Source organism: Pogonomyrmex barbatus, unplaced genomic scaffold (genome assembly GCF_055798465.1).
Source record: "Pogonomyrmex barbatus isolate J1 unplaced genomic scaffold, ASM5579846v1 scaffold3, whole genome shotgun sequence".
Classification (NCBI taxonomy): Eukaryota; Metazoa; Arthropoda; class Insecta; order Hymenoptera; family Formicidae; genus Pogonomyrmex; species Pogonomyrmex barbatus.
The window spans coordinates 22020994-22036757 of NW_028297127.1; the positions used below are offsets into that span (position 1 = coordinate 22020994).

Below are 15764 nucleotides of genomic sequence, written 5' to 3' on the forward strand. Positions count from 1 at the left end.
TTTTATTATTTTTTGGGGAAGATAATTCTAAATTTCCATTTATAAGTTAATATTATAATATTTATGTGTGTTTTTTTTTGTAGAGCTGCAGCATATCGCGAGATGGTTCAATGTCATGGATGCAAAAAATTCGTGCATGGTACATGCGATCCCGAAGCCGATCCATTGACTTATCAGCAGCGCAAAGAAGCAAAGCCGGATTACGAATACATCTGTTTGCATTGCAAAAGTATTGCTATGGTAGCTAGACGGAAGGACAGCATCGACGAAGGCGACTTAAGCCTGAGTGCTTCTCAAGAAAGTCTTGATGGCGAATCTTCTGAGTTTGATTATCAAGGTGGTGGTTCTGAAGAAGCGCTTTATTCAGTTGGATTAGGAAAAGGGAAACCATTTTGTGCTACAAAAATTGCAAAGAAAAGATTGGGTATTAGCGGAGTTATTGGTAGACCCAAAGGTATTGGAAAAGTGGGCTATCAGAAGAGGCAGAAAATGACGGAATTTGGAAGAAAGAGGGGACCAAAAGGAAAGATGAGAGGAATCTTTGGAGTACCGGAAGTAGGACTGCAGGTATGTGATATGGTTCAAAAAAGTTTGTAATATCGATGTTTACATCGTACTCTGTATATTAATTTTATATTGAATTTTATCATTTGCTTTGACATTAATTAATAGAATTATTTTTCACCAATTGACAAAATTGATTCATTAATGCATTGTGTATTTTTTCTCATTTTTAAAATTTTTTTTATAATTTGTAAATATAATTTTGTATTTAATATATTATCAAATGTTATAAATAATATTTAATATTAGTATGAAAATTGTAATTGATAATTTTTATTAAATTTTGATATAGCATATAAAATGTTAATCATAATTTAAAAATTGTTATTTTCATGTTTTTTTTAAAGAAAAATTAGTTAAAATATTTAATTTTATAATTTCTTATCATAGAACATTTGATGATTTTAAGATATTTCATATGATAAATGTATCTCTAATCTTTCTAATACATAAGTAATAAATTAATTTTTCTTTTTAACACTGCAGGGACCGAATCCAGATTCATCTCAATCAAAAGAAGAAGAACAACTTGGAGAGAATAGATTAATTCTTTGCTCGGCCAAAGATAAATTTGTTCTAACTCAAGATATCTGTGTGATGTGTGGTTCGATTGGCATGGATCAGGAAGGTTGTTTGATTGCATGTGTACAATGTGGTCAATGCTATCATCCATATTGTGCTAACGTCAAAGTCACAAAAATCATCTTGCAAAAGGGTTGGCGATGTCTCGACTGTACTGTTTGCGAAGGTATTGAAAAATTGGAATATATTGTTAAATAATGAAAATTAACATTATAGCAACTTAATTAATTTTTTACTATAACTTTTAACTATAATTTTAACGTTATGATAGTGTTATTTAATCTAAAAAAATTAAAATAATCGCACACCCTCCCTTTTTATTCGGGGGCTCGAACCATGTTTGATGCAATCTCTCCTGTCGTGCTCCACGAGGATTATTTGTATATTTGCCAATGGCGTTGGAGGTGTCACCGCTGCAGTCCGACCTGCATCCATCGAGAGAATAGGACCATCATCTCTCTGGAATACCGGTCGTGGGGATTCGAGAAAATACATGTATATATATATATATATATATATTATAATATACATATATATGTGTATCATTGTATTGTTGACGTGTTATTCTAAACACGTTATTTGCGATAAATATCATCACATGCCTCGGTAGTCGAAGGGATAAGATGCCTGCCGGTAAGCAGGAGATTCAGGTTCAAGTCCTGGCTGAGGTGGTATTTTTTTCGCAAAATAATTACGAGTTTTCACGACTGGTTCGTGGTCGGACCCCGCCGTGACGCACACCCTCCCTTTTTATTTCATCGGATATTTTAGGATTTATAAAATGTTTCTTTTTTTAAGGCTGTGGTGAACGAAATGATGAAGGTCGCCTGATTCTTTGCGATGACTGTGATATTAGTTATCACATTTATTGTATGGATCCACCTTTAGACTATGTACCGCATGGTACTTGGAAATGCAAATGGTGTGCACAATGCCAAACTTGTGGTTCCAATGATCCCGGATTTAATTCATCTTGGCAGAAAAGTTATACACAGTGTGGACCTTGTGCTTCCCACACTGCTTGTGTAGCTTGTCAAGAAGCTTATCAAGAGGGCGATCTCATTATTCAATGCATACAGTGTGAAAGATGGCTTCACTGTGGTTGTGATTCGATTAAAAGCGAAGCTGAGGCCGAACGCTGTGCTGAGGAAGGTTACGTTTGCCTTCTCTGTCGTCCTAGAGATATTCCTCCTCCTCATCTTCTCTCTAAACTTCCTTCGAAATTTGCTCGGTTGTCTCCTCCACCTCAAAATCGAAATCCGGAATTGTTTAAAGCTTCGTCACAACAATATCTGGTGGAAGGAGTATATCTTTCTGAAGCTGGTATGAATCATATCAAATCCTTAACTGCAGAACATCAGCAAACGAGAAAAAAGAAAAGAAAACAACCTCCGGTGGATAAAGAAGCAGATATCATGGCGACTATTGAATCTGTTGTTGCTGGAGGAAGCTTAGATAATTCTTTAGAAGAAAACAATAAATTAGAACTGATGGATGTCAAAGATGAGCCAGAAACAGTATTGAAAGAGGGTATGGTGTGGAACCAACCTGCTCCTGAAGGTTTCAGCATTTGCACTTCGGAAAATGGACTTCCTGTTTTACGAAGAAAACGTCAAAGAAATCTGCAAAAATTAGGAATTGGTGGATTTATTGTAAGATTGAGAACCAGGAAGGATAAAGAAGAAGAAGGAGATGCCGAAAAATCTGGAGAATCTTCAATCGTAGGTATGGATGATAAACCTCGGAGGAAACCTCAGAGAAGAAAGCCGAAGACAAAATTAGCAGAATGTTTCCCTATTTATATGCAAGAAGCTTTTTTTGGCAAGGATTTAATGGATACAACGAAAGAGAAAGATCTTGAAAGTAGCAGCGAATCCGAAGAAGAACATAAAGTTCCTGAAAATGCCAATACAATTCAGTTATCTCAAGATGAATTGAAGGTTATGGAACAAGTTAAAGCAAAACAAGAAAAAGAAGATGAAAAAGTTACTTCTGACCAAATTAAGAGAGAAGAAATTATAGAAGATGAGAGAAGTGATACTGAAGCACTCGAAGATATTTTACCAATTTCTGGGGATTTATTGGATAGCGATTTAGTAAATACAATAATGAATGAAAATGATGAGGATTTGGCAAAGGCCAGCGAAGCATTGGATGAATTAGACGATGCTCAAGGTGGAAATAAAGATGAATTGACGGATATCCTTAGTCCACATTTTAATTTGGAATCAATGGTCAGAGATACTGGTAAATTTTTAAATAAACATTTATTATATTATAGAAAATATTAGAAAATAATCAGATATATTTTATTATCAGATATATTTTGAATTAATAGAACATTAAAATATAAATCTATTTATTATAAAATAAAAAATTCAGTATACAAAATTATATTATGATCATTTTTTTTTCAAGGCTTACCTAATATGGATAGTAAAGATATTGAGGAGATATTTAAAGGCGTTCTAACCGATGAATCTCAGGAATCACAGGAATCATCGGTGTTTTCTGTCCAAGCTCAGACTTCACATCCTTCGTCATCCACCACTCCCCTAGTTTCACCTTCTCCTCATCCTAGTAAGTGCAATATCAATAATTAAATAAAAAATTAAAATTATATAAATAATCTATAATGTTAAATTAGAATTTAAATAAAAATAAAATTATAATTATTAAAAAAATGGAAGGTAATTAAAATTAAAATTATTTTTTTTATTAATATTTACTTAATTTTATAAATCTAAGTTATAGTTTTAAGATATATTTGAATATTTTGATATCAGATTTATAAAGTTGATATTAAAATCTATTTATGCATCTGATATTTTATCTCATTTAAATTAATTTCTTTATAGATATTCAAGCTGCAATGCCTTTGGCGAGATCTCAAGTACCTAGTGCTCTACCTTCAGTTGGTCAATCAAGCTTAAATTCTCCAATGAGTTTTCCACCTCCTTCACCATATCATTCCGAATACAGCAAGTAAGAATAAATATAATAAGAAAATATTTTAAAATTAATATGTGCATATGTATATATTTTGATATTAATTTTAATTTATAATCATAATATAAACTCTATTTTTTTAATTTTTAGTAGTCCGCAATTCAGTCCAGCATTTTCGGAGCCACCCAGTCCATGGGTAAATCCTGAGGATGAGGGAAATGCGCCATCAGGTAATGCTACCATTTCATACAATCAAAGAACCAGTTTAAAGATGGAGGCTGATGAAGTATTAGGCACTGAAGCGACAATATCCTCGGTTCTTTATGCTAACATGGCGCATCCTGAATGGAAAACTGATTATCCAAGTAAGACTTATTCATTTATTTTAATTATTTTTTTCTATTGTTTCTATTGATTTTGCCAAAGTTGATATCAAATATTAAATAAATTATAATATTATTGTTTTAATGAATATTTTTGCTTGACGCAGCATGGGCCGAGAGATGCAAGCAAATCCTAAAGAAATGGCGCGCACTTCCAAATGAACAAAGGGCCCCTTATTTGTCTAAAGCTCGAGACAATCGAGCCACTATTCGTATGAAGAAGACACAACAGGTAATAAACATATTTAGACATACACAAATGTACACATGCACGTACACACATACATACATACATATTGCAGAAACAAGAGAAAATATGGATTTTAATTACTGTATTTGTTTTTATGCGTTAATTTGTTTAATTAAAATTTATGGCTGAGAGAAGCGCGATACTTTATTGGGATAATTTATATATATAGATGTTCTTTATTGGGATTTTTGTCTTCAAGCGTATCTTGTGCTAACATTTAAGTGAGACTAACAGCTCGACAATTCTGTGTGTCGTAAACTATGATTCTATTGCAAACCAGTTTTTTTACCGTTAGTTTTTAGCGTTATTATTTAACTAAAATGCAATAATATCTTCCACGAAAATTAGATTAAATTCTTAAATCTAAATTGTTTTGATTATAAATTTGAAGAAATTAAATAATACTTGGAAAAATAATAGTTAAAATTATATTAAATAAATTAACTTTTTGTTAAAGTTGGATAAGAGTTGAAGTTTGGATTCCGTATTTATGCATTATAATCCCATTAGAATCATATAAATATAAATTTTATTCTAGATAAATGAATAACATAGAATAATCATTTATTAGAGATAAGATTACGAAAAATATTTATAATGTTAAAAATAATTATACTTTTAAAAAATTTTTTTAAATTCAATTAAAGGTAAAAAGAATAGATCTTATAAAAGAGAAAAATCTTGCAATGGAAAATTCTTAATTGAATTTTTATAATACAAAATATTACAAACTATAATTAAATTTTTATTTGCATCGAGTTTCGGCAATAGAAAATGTTATAAGTCACTATAATAATACAAATAGGTCCCACTTATACTCAAAGATAAGTAGAATTTAACATGAATAGGCCTCTTTATATAGTGGGCCCAAATGAGGTGAAGAGGAACAATTTATGATTTTTTATGTTCTAGATATAAAAATTAAGAATAAAAATATTTACGCATATATATAAAATTCTAAGAAAAATAATATTGAATAGGATGTCCCTATAAATTTAATTTATAGATCTGCATGTATTTATATGTGGATCTATAAATTTATCAATTTATTGGATTATAATCTCTAATATAATCGATTTATCAATGTATAGATGAATGAACCCTACTACCTATTTTTGTCGTTACTTTACATGAATTAGACTTAGATATGTCTCTAAAACTATTATCAATATAAACAATATAGTATTTAGATATATCCAGTAAGAAAAATCCTTGCAAATTCATGAATCTGTATATCCATAAATCCACAAGTCCCGAAGATCCAAGACATATGTACCTTGCTTGTATATGTTTCGTGAATATAAAACAGTTAATACATATATAATGTTAATGATTGAAACCTCATATCGAGTGCGACTTATTCTTATGTCGCCTTGTTCGGGCCCATTATATCATTTTTTACATATAGGGTGTTTCTCACGAAGCTATTATCTTAATACTATTCTATTCTCTCTTTAATACATTTAATTACATCTAAAATATTTCGAATTCATCGAGAAAAGTAGAATAAAATTATTAATATGTTAAAGTATAAGAATAAGAAAAAGAAAAATATATATAAAGAAAAGAATCCTATTAGATAATACTCATTTAATTCATATGTACACTCCGATTCTTTTTGTATCTTCTTATGGTTAATTTGGAATTGTCTAAGGAAAATGCAATGACACAATTTGCTTGCAAAATTAAAACCTCCGAGAAACTTCAATTTTTTATAAAAATATGAAAAATTGATACAACATATCTTCTAAAAAAATATATAAATTTATCTACTTATAAATACAATCCAAAAATAAAACAGCGTGAAATTTGCTGTTATACAAAGTTGCTTTATGTGAAACACTCTCATATGTATACCGTGTGACTGCGAATCGCCCGGTGTTGATCCGACAGCTCTCCAAGGAGACACCACCACCAAGCACCACCAACACTATCATCACTACCAATATAACCACCACCAATACCACCACCATCAATATGAACACCACCACCACTACTACCACCGCCATGACTACCATCATCACCAAACCTGCCGCTATGACGGCTCAGCAGCAACAACAGCAGCAACAAGGGGTGGGTTTGAGGCCCATGGAAAAACAACCAGGAATGTTGATGACCACTGGAATGACATCAACAGGCAACAATCAGCATCAGGAGGTGTGTGGGGTGCAGGGAACCCCGCCCAGCCCTTCTCTCTCTCCCGAGGCTTCCAGAAACCTACAATCGTCCGCCTTGCAATCTTGCACAACACCAGCTTCTTCGTCCTCTTTATCTTCTTCTACATCTTCCTCTTCTTTTTCTCATTGCAACAATTCGGGTGAAGGGCAACAAACCCTCCAACAACGTCCATCCCCGATTGTCGTTAACAGCGGCAGTGGCAGCAGTAGCATAGATCAGCATCAGATCCGAGTGCTCACTCCGTCCGAGATCATGCGTACCCTTCCGTCCCTCAGCCAGGAGCACTACGACCCCCCACCTCCGCCACCACCACCACCACCCACTGCAATTGTTCACACTGTGCCTCCTGTACAGAACCATCACCACCACCACCACCATCACCACCACCACCCGAATAACATCATGGTGAGAGCCTCCCTAATGTTTTCTTGCCTTTCTCTTTGCATCTGATCGAGATTTAGTGTTTTCCTATATACATGTATATGTATTTTATATAAAAATATTATATAAATTGAGAATTTTATTCCTTAAATGTGCTTTAGAGAATTATAGTTGATATATGAATTCTCTTGTAGTTTTTAGCATCATTGTTGATGGATGATATCTGTTCTATGAAGAATTTTTATACAAATATTTAATTTTTATTTTAATTAATTTTTTTATGTCTTAATTTTAATTTAAATGAGAATTTTTTTTTAGTATGCTGAATATTTATATGAGGTCACTGTTGTCACTTAGATAAACTTTGAATAGTATACATATATATATATTTTTTTATAATATTTCAATAGCATGTTTCAAGGTAGTAGTATATTTCTGATCGATCCTTATTTTAATCCCCATTAATCCTCAGTCATGAATCATTATTCATTTCTTGTCCTTTAAATCCACTGATATTGCTTATAATTTTTTTTTTTTAATATTGTGGGTGATTGATAAATTATAGTATATTATAGTATATTATAGTATATTATATTGCTCTGTAATGATTATGCAGTAGCTTGGTACTAATTTTATTGTCTTACGTTTTTTTTTAATTTCCTCCTTTTTTAATAAAAAGAACTATTACAGATATATTTAGGATTTTATAAAATATTAAAATTATCTTTTTTTTATATTTATCTTAAAAGTTAAAAATACAGTGTAAAAGATATAATATAGTAAATAGATAGTATATAAAATATAATCTAAAGAAAAAAATGAAATAGGAATAGTATGATACTTTATTAAACTTTTTTTTTTCTTTTTTTAGAAAGGGATGTGATTTTGCTTTTTGTGTTTTTTAGAACTACAATGGATTTTTTAATATAATTATTATATTCATACACACAACATATATGCTCACAGAGAAAACATTCTAAATTTACTCAGGATTTTTTAATGCTAGATTCTTGAGATTATTTAGAAACAAAAATTCTAATATCAAAATGTCAAAAGAATTTTTAAATGAAAAATATTACAAATTTACAATAAGGTTGCTCAAAGTTTAGCATCAGTTTTGAACGCTAGAATTTTAAATATTTCTCATTTGAAACAATATTAGATTATCATAGCCTTGATATTTTAATATTAAAATTTTTATTTTTTAATAATCTCAAGCATCCGGTATTAGGAAATAATGTATCAAATTCTTTATACGTAATACACATATTAAGTATTATTATTATATTTGGTTATATAAAATTATTGGAACTATTCAACACTTCGATATGCATGTGAAATCGCTGCATTAATCCTCGATGAGATTATGGTGTTTGTGGTGTTTTGTGTTTTGACCATGAATAAAATTTCTTTCATGTGAACTAATTGATACGCGTCTACACGCGTGCATATATACTAATATTATAAATTAATCTCTTTAAATTAATATATGGTGGTTGGTTATAATTGTTTCCAATTGTTTGCATATATACAAGATTTACAAAATCTTGCTAATGATTATTTAGTTATGTATCATTGTTATTTTTAAAGATGTATGCAAGATACAAATGTCGGTCAAAAATTTGAAATATATTTATTTTTTATTTAATGGAAATAATATTGAAATTATAGAAAGTTAATATTTAATTTCTATTTTTCCTTGAATATTTTTCCAAATTTTTGACCGATACTATATATATATATATATATATATATATATATGAATATTTTTTATTGGCTGATTGTAACTAGCGCTTTATATTTAATTGTGCTTTATAAGAGAAGGTCATTACATTTTAGAATCGATTTACTAGTAATATTTTATATCACATATGAATATAGTTATAAAAATATTTTTATAACTTATGAATATATATTTATATAATAAATTTTGTTAAAAATATTTATGCACAAGATTAAAATCAAATAAAATAATATGAATTTAATATTATTTAACAAAAATATTACAATATTAAAAAATTATAATTAAATTATTATTATAGATAATGTTTATATTTCCAATATTAAATCATCTAATTTTTTTTATATATTCTAATTTTTTTTATTGATACAATTGATTACCAATAAATGTAATGATCTTTTTTTTTCAGAAATAACTTAAAAGTTATATATAATTAATTTTTAATAGGAACAGGATAGATTATCAAATAGAGATCGATCTAGTAAATTGGCTGAGCAGGAAAAAAAATGGAAATGTCTTCAAGCTTCACATCAGCAACAAATACAACATCAACAGCAGGGTATCCATAAATCATTTACATATTATATATAGCAATTCGGAACATTATTGATTCATTTTTTTTTCACTTATTATTTTTGTATTTTTATGTTTCCAGTAAAATTTCCAAAAAATTATCGATAAATTAATAAATTTTACTAAAAGATTTTATTAAAAAAATGCAAAATCTCAGTTTGTTAATTCTTAAGCTATTCTCAAGTAAATTAGAAACGAATTAAAAGAGGATTAAAAATTTTATTAAGCAGAATATAATAAATAATAAATTATATTTATATGTTTTTACTTAATATAATTAAAAAAAAAACATATAAATTGCAATATATATTTTTGTTCTGTTAAAAGGAATTGCCAAAGTACAAAAGATGACTACCGAGGATAATACATCTCAATCAACTAGTGATACCACATCTGGATTGACGACACAGTTACAAGTTTCCACGGCGCAAGTAAGCAGTTTAATTTTTATTTAAATCATTTATATTTTAATAAAATATTTTAATTAAGAAAGTTTTATTAAATTATCTTAGAATAGAACATAATTTGTCACATGTGTTAAATGAAAATTATTATGCCAAATTTGAGCCGTTAATAAATATATACGATTAATTTATAAATTGTTTAAGAAAAACGGAAAATATGTATATAAAGTAAAATTAGCCCAACATCAGTATATACTATATACTGATATCAATTAATATTAACTCTAAAATTTTGATGCAGGATACAAATCAATTGACTTCCCTGGCTTCTCCTTCGCCAGGTTCTCGCAGTACTTTTGCTACGCCTTCTCTCAAAGCTCCTCGCAGTCTTACACCTCAGTCTCCTCATCATCAAAATATGATACGTTTGCCTGTACAAGCTCCTTGTCGGGCGATACGTCCGGGCTTTCCTCAGCCTCCGTCTCCTTTCTCGCCGCAGGCACCACAATCACCTCATGATTTTCCTCAATCACCTGCATCCTCTCAGCCTTCTCAGGAATCACATTTCCAGCGTTTCGAGGGCAATGTTTCAACTCCCGCATCCCCCTATTCATCACCTCAGACACCAGGTACACCTCGTGCTCCTGTATTTAATCCCCCGCGACCTCCTGTTTATGCTCCTCCTCCTCCCCCTCCTGCTCCTCCTCCTCCTCCACCTCCACCTCCGCCTCCACCTCCACCTCCACCTCCTCCTCCTCCTGCAACATCGCGAACTCCTGATCCTTACAGCCAGCCACCTGTCACTCCCACATCTGTCCCAGCCGCATCCAACTATCCATCTCCTAGAGGTTCCGAGACCCCTCGAACACCTCAAGAACAAGAGGCTTTCGGGCAACAACCAGAAATCAATAGACAATTGAGAGATTTATTGCAAAGGCAACAGTATAATAAAAAGGTTGAAGCAGTCGGCACCAATTGGATTCAAGGTATATTCTATTATTTTATTTCTATTATTTATAATATCCGTTAAAAGTTTTTGACCAAGTGTCGTATGTCCTTTTTACAAATATATATTATAAATGAATTTGTTACATTTATTAAATGTGCTGTAAATATTGGCAAATCGGCAATGAACTAATAAATATGATAATACTGTAATAAATATGACTATTATTATCTAATATAATAAGTATCAATTGTATAAAGATAATTGTATAAAGATTGATAAATATAAGATACAATCTTTTAGAAACTTTAAAATTACACTGTCAAACATTTTAACATTCGTGCGATTTAGATGGACAGAATAATACGGGGAACAATCAACAACACTTTGAAGCAAATCACATGCAGCTTCAACAACATTCTCAAGTACAAAACAATTCCGGTGAAGGAACTTTTAGACATCCGCTTCCACCAGGCATCGTTAGACCCAGAATGCCTATTCAACCGAACGTTTTAATAAGGAACTCCATTGGTATGCAATTTTTTTAATTGTAATTTAAAAAAATATTTAATATATTATCTTATATAGCGCGCGCGCGCGCGCGCGCGCACGCACGCACGCACGCACGCACACACACACACACACACACACACACACACACACACACACACACACACACAAAATCTTCTGTTTAATATTAATTTTTTACGTAATATTTACAATATTTTTATATAATATATTTAAATATTTTCACAAAATTAATTTATTATATCTATTTTTCTCTTTTATATCAAATTTTTTATTTTTATGTAAAATTTTCATGAATTGTATGAATTCAGGAATAAATTCGCGACATCCTGTAGGAAATATTCAGAATCCAATTGACCCTCGTACGAGAATGCTGCTGCAGAGTAGGCCCCAAGTAGCCAGCAATATACCTGTTCAACATTTCTCGGGAACTCAAGGTCTCCAAACACGAATGCCAACAGTAAGAAATGTCATTTCTGAATCTTATGACATTTTGCAGCAACAAAGATTTACAGGTAACTTAAAATAATTTTTAAAAACATCCACTCAAATATTTCAAAAACAATATTTTCGAAAAAAATAATACAGACATTTCTTGTATATTTTATTAAAAAAATTTTTAAATAAATGTTAAAGGTATAGATTATTTTTTATGTTATTTTATGACATGGAAAAGAGTTATACTAATATATAAATCTAGACAAAACTTTTAACAAAATGAAAAAATATTTTTTAGATACAAATCAGATGCAGAATCAGCGCATTGCACGGACAGCGCAGGACAATCTAAATCAAGGTATTCGCATGTTGAGCACAGCTCCAGGGATAGTCCGAACACCACTCATTCCTACGACGATTGGCGAAACCACCGGAGTAGTTACTTCGGAAGCATCTGAAATTCCTGACAATGTAACAGCTGAATTGGAAAAGTTGGAACAGGAAGGAGCTGGACAAATGGTTGAAGTCGAAGGGGTCAGTGCAATATTAGGAGATCTAGCAGATGATGATGACGAATTGCTTGGTAAGTCAATGCATGCGCATTGCACAATAAGAATAAAAATTAAAATGAATTTTGACTTTAAAATTAAAGAAAAAAATTATATAAATCACTTTTAAAGAAAAAGTGTTATTATCATTTTTTTTAATATAAATTATTTATATTATTATCGAATTAAAAGTTAAAAAATTAAAAATTTATTTTTTTTAAGCTGAAATGGGAGCGGACTTTAATATCTTGGAGTATGCGGATCCTGAATTGGATACAATCACGGGTGTAGAAAAAACTAATATTCTGGTCGATCTGGCGCAAGATCTCGAGCAAGTTGAAGTTGATTCTAAAGATGATAAACAAAAAAAGGAAACCAGAGATGAAGATCAAAAATCAGAATTAACTGGTCCACCCTCTGAAATTGCTGATTCCTGTTCGACGAATACCAATTTAACTTTGGCAGAAAATTCTAATGTGCCGACAATGACATCACCACAAGCGATATCACAGGCAATGCAGGCGCAAGTGCTACAACAGCAGATGCATCAACAAGTTCAACAAGCGGCAGCGATGGGTCGGCCAATGCCACCAGGAACAAAATTAGTAGCGCCAGATGGAACGATCGGAGTAGTAACGTCTACAAATACGGTAACTGTGAGTTATTCATCGAGTTTTCCTGGACATCCGCAGAGACTTCCGCAGACACATATACAAGGTAACAAAAAATTATTTTAAAAAATTAAAAATTTTTACTCTTATTATAGTCTCTTATTATAGTCTAAAATGTTTATTCTTATTATAGTCTCACAACAACAACGGCTAGGTATGCGAGTAGCGGCAGGAATGCCAAATATGGCAGGCAGAATAGTTGGTGTAAATCACATGATCGGTCCCCGAATGCCTTTGGCTCCACCACCGCCGCCGCCACCGCCTCCTTATCCAGGACCACCACCGCCATATCCTGGACCGATACAGGTAAGTGTTAATGTCTATATTAATTATTTTTTTTGGAAATTTATGTATTGCTTTGATATTGAATATTTTTACATAATTGTGATAGGATTAAAAGGATAATTTAAAGTAAAGGGACTAAGGAAATTTTAAATTGGCAAATTAAATATATTAGCATGACGTTCTTGTTGGAAACATTTTCTGGTAACTGCTCGTATGACAGATAATTTAAGTTACAAAAGTAAATGCCTTATTTTGCGTGTGTATGCGTGTGCATATGTGTGTGCGTGTGTGCGAGCTTAACAAATATTTATATAAGAAATATCATTCTCAACATTTTGTAACTAAGAGAGACAATATATTGATAATCTTAATAATAGGTTATTAACATTAATAATCTGCATAAAAGTGTTGATAATATAGTTAATTATATAACAGGTTTGCTAGCGTTTTACATTACATAATTAATAAAACCTTTCATGATTGCATGTATAATATTTGTATCAGTCAGTTTCGCACATTTGCTAAATTTATTTCAAAAATATTTTGCGCGGCAATGCAATTTCAGATACTCAAGTAATTTTGCATAGTTTGCTCAGCTGCAATTATAAAATAATAGGTTCCTTTAGAAAATATATTAAAAAATGTTTTTGTTATCTTATTTAATAAAACGCATTATTTATAAAACTTATTTTTAAAAGAATATGTTATGAAATAATTTTTAATAATTTTTAACAACGAGAATAAATAGTAAAGAAATTATTTAATGAAATAGAAAAAGGTTTACAAAAATTATTCAATTAGTATATTTTTATTAGATTATATTCAAATGATAATGAATTTAATTTATGATAAAATAATATTTTATTATAAAATGTGTCTAATTTAATCAGAAAGCAAAACTCTAAGCCATTAAAATTTGCTATGATTATAGGTATAACTAAATAATAGATATACTTTCAATGCCAAAAACATTTTCTGTGATAAGATATTTAAAATAATTACCAATATATATTACTAATTGAATCAACACCTTATTATCTAAATATATTTTTAAGTTTAATATCTTTTATTTTTTTATAATTATAGTTTTTGTTTTTTTTTAAGAATTATAAGCATGAAAAATATGGAAAAAATTCTGAAGTACTTGGAATCTATATCGATTTGAAATCCAATAAATAATTGTTTTTTAGACGGATATTTTTAAAACCGTGATGAAAAGTTTTTCTATTAAATTTAATTAATTAAATTAATTAATTTAATTAAATTTAATTTATTTATATTGATAGAAATTTTATTTTATTTTTTTGTCATATTTTTTAATTATGTAATTTTAATTATGTTAATGTAAATCAGTATAAATCTAGAAAACAATTAAATAGCAATGGAAAGGTTGTGGTAAGAAAACTGGCTGGTGTTTTTTGGCCTGGGTGTGCAAGTTTGCAATATGCATTTGGTGTTGGTGCATGTGTCTAGATGGGACTATGCCCGAGTGGTGGTGGTGGGCGAAGTATGACGCGGCCCTCGGTCCATATGACAGGGCATCAAGTACCGGTGGCAGGTCCGTCAATGGGCCCCGTAGTGCCGCATCCTCACCGGAGATCTTTGCTTCTGCAGGTGAGCGAGATTCGGGGCATTCTAACATTAAGAAAAAATATAAATTCAAAATACAAACCTTAATTTTGTATTCTACATTTAGTACTATATTCATATACTTCATATGTTATACATATTATATAAATCATATAAATAAAGATAAATAATTAAAGATTAAATATTGATTATAAATGTCATTGAGAAGAGTTTAATTTTCATAAATTCATTATTCTATTATAAAAATTAAAAAAGTCTGACATATTTTTATATCTTTCTTCTTTATTTAATCTATTACGAATTTTTGCCTTGTATGTTTGCATCCATACTGCACGATATTAATTTTATTGATATTAACCAAATCAATGTTTTATTACATTTTATTAATTATAATTCTTTCTTATCTTAAAATAATGTAACTTAGAATATTGCTTCTTTATAATCAATGCATCAATATGAAATTGTTTCGCATGTATATGTATACATATTATTGCTTTGGATATTATTGCTTTAAACTTTTCTTTTCTTATTCTTTATATATTTATAGAAGTTATAAAAAAAATCCGCGCGCGCGTGTTATTAAAAATATCATATAAATTCCAATTTGCAACACAAAATTTTTATAACACATTTTGCCTACGTTTGATTTTTCTTGCATACATAATGCACTTTAACTGCTCACATACATGTACTTGTAATTTTAGTTGATTTTGCGATTTGATATTTAATCTTAATGCAATTGCAATTTTAATC

The 15764-nt window shown here is 30.2% G+C and overlaps 1 protein-coding gene across 12 annotated transcripts in view; it reads left to right on the forward strand.

The window, feature by feature from the left end:
- Positions 1-15764, forward strand: part of LOC105433546 (uncharacterized) — a 35407-nt gene that overhangs the window by 4217 nt on the left and 15426 nt on the right. For 6 of the 12 annotated variants that reach the window (XM_089080222.1, XM_089080221.1, XM_089080224.1 and 3 more), the window contains exons 10-26: positions 84-567; positions 1051-1312; positions 1945-3393; positions 3565-3726; positions 4005-4131; positions 4246-4460; positions 4586-4710; positions 6622-7311; positions 9476-9587; positions 9929-10032; positions 10307-10991; positions 11303-11482; positions 11791-11994; positions 12216-12500; positions 12688-13182; positions 13270-13442; positions 14895-15035. In XM_089080222.1, the coding sequence (XP_088936348.1) occupies positions 84-567; positions 1051-1312; positions 1945-3393; positions 3565-3726; positions 4005-4131; positions 4246-4460; positions 4586-4710; positions 6622-7311; positions 9476-9587; positions 9929-10032; positions 10307-10991; positions 11303-11482; positions 11791-11994; positions 12216-12500; positions 12688-13182; positions 13270-13442; positions 14895-15035 (5893 nt within the window). The remainder of the gene's footprint in view (positions 1-83; positions 568-1050; positions 1313-1944; positions 3394-3564; positions 3727-4004; positions 4132-4245; positions 4461-4585; positions 4711-6621; positions 7312-9475; positions 9588-9928; positions 10033-10306; positions 10992-11302; positions 11483-11790; positions 11995-12215; positions 12501-12687; positions 13183-13269; positions 13443-14894; positions 15036-15764) is intronic. The other 6 variants (XM_089080227.1, XM_089080228.1, XM_089080229.1 and 3 more) reach the window with 4 other exon arrangements.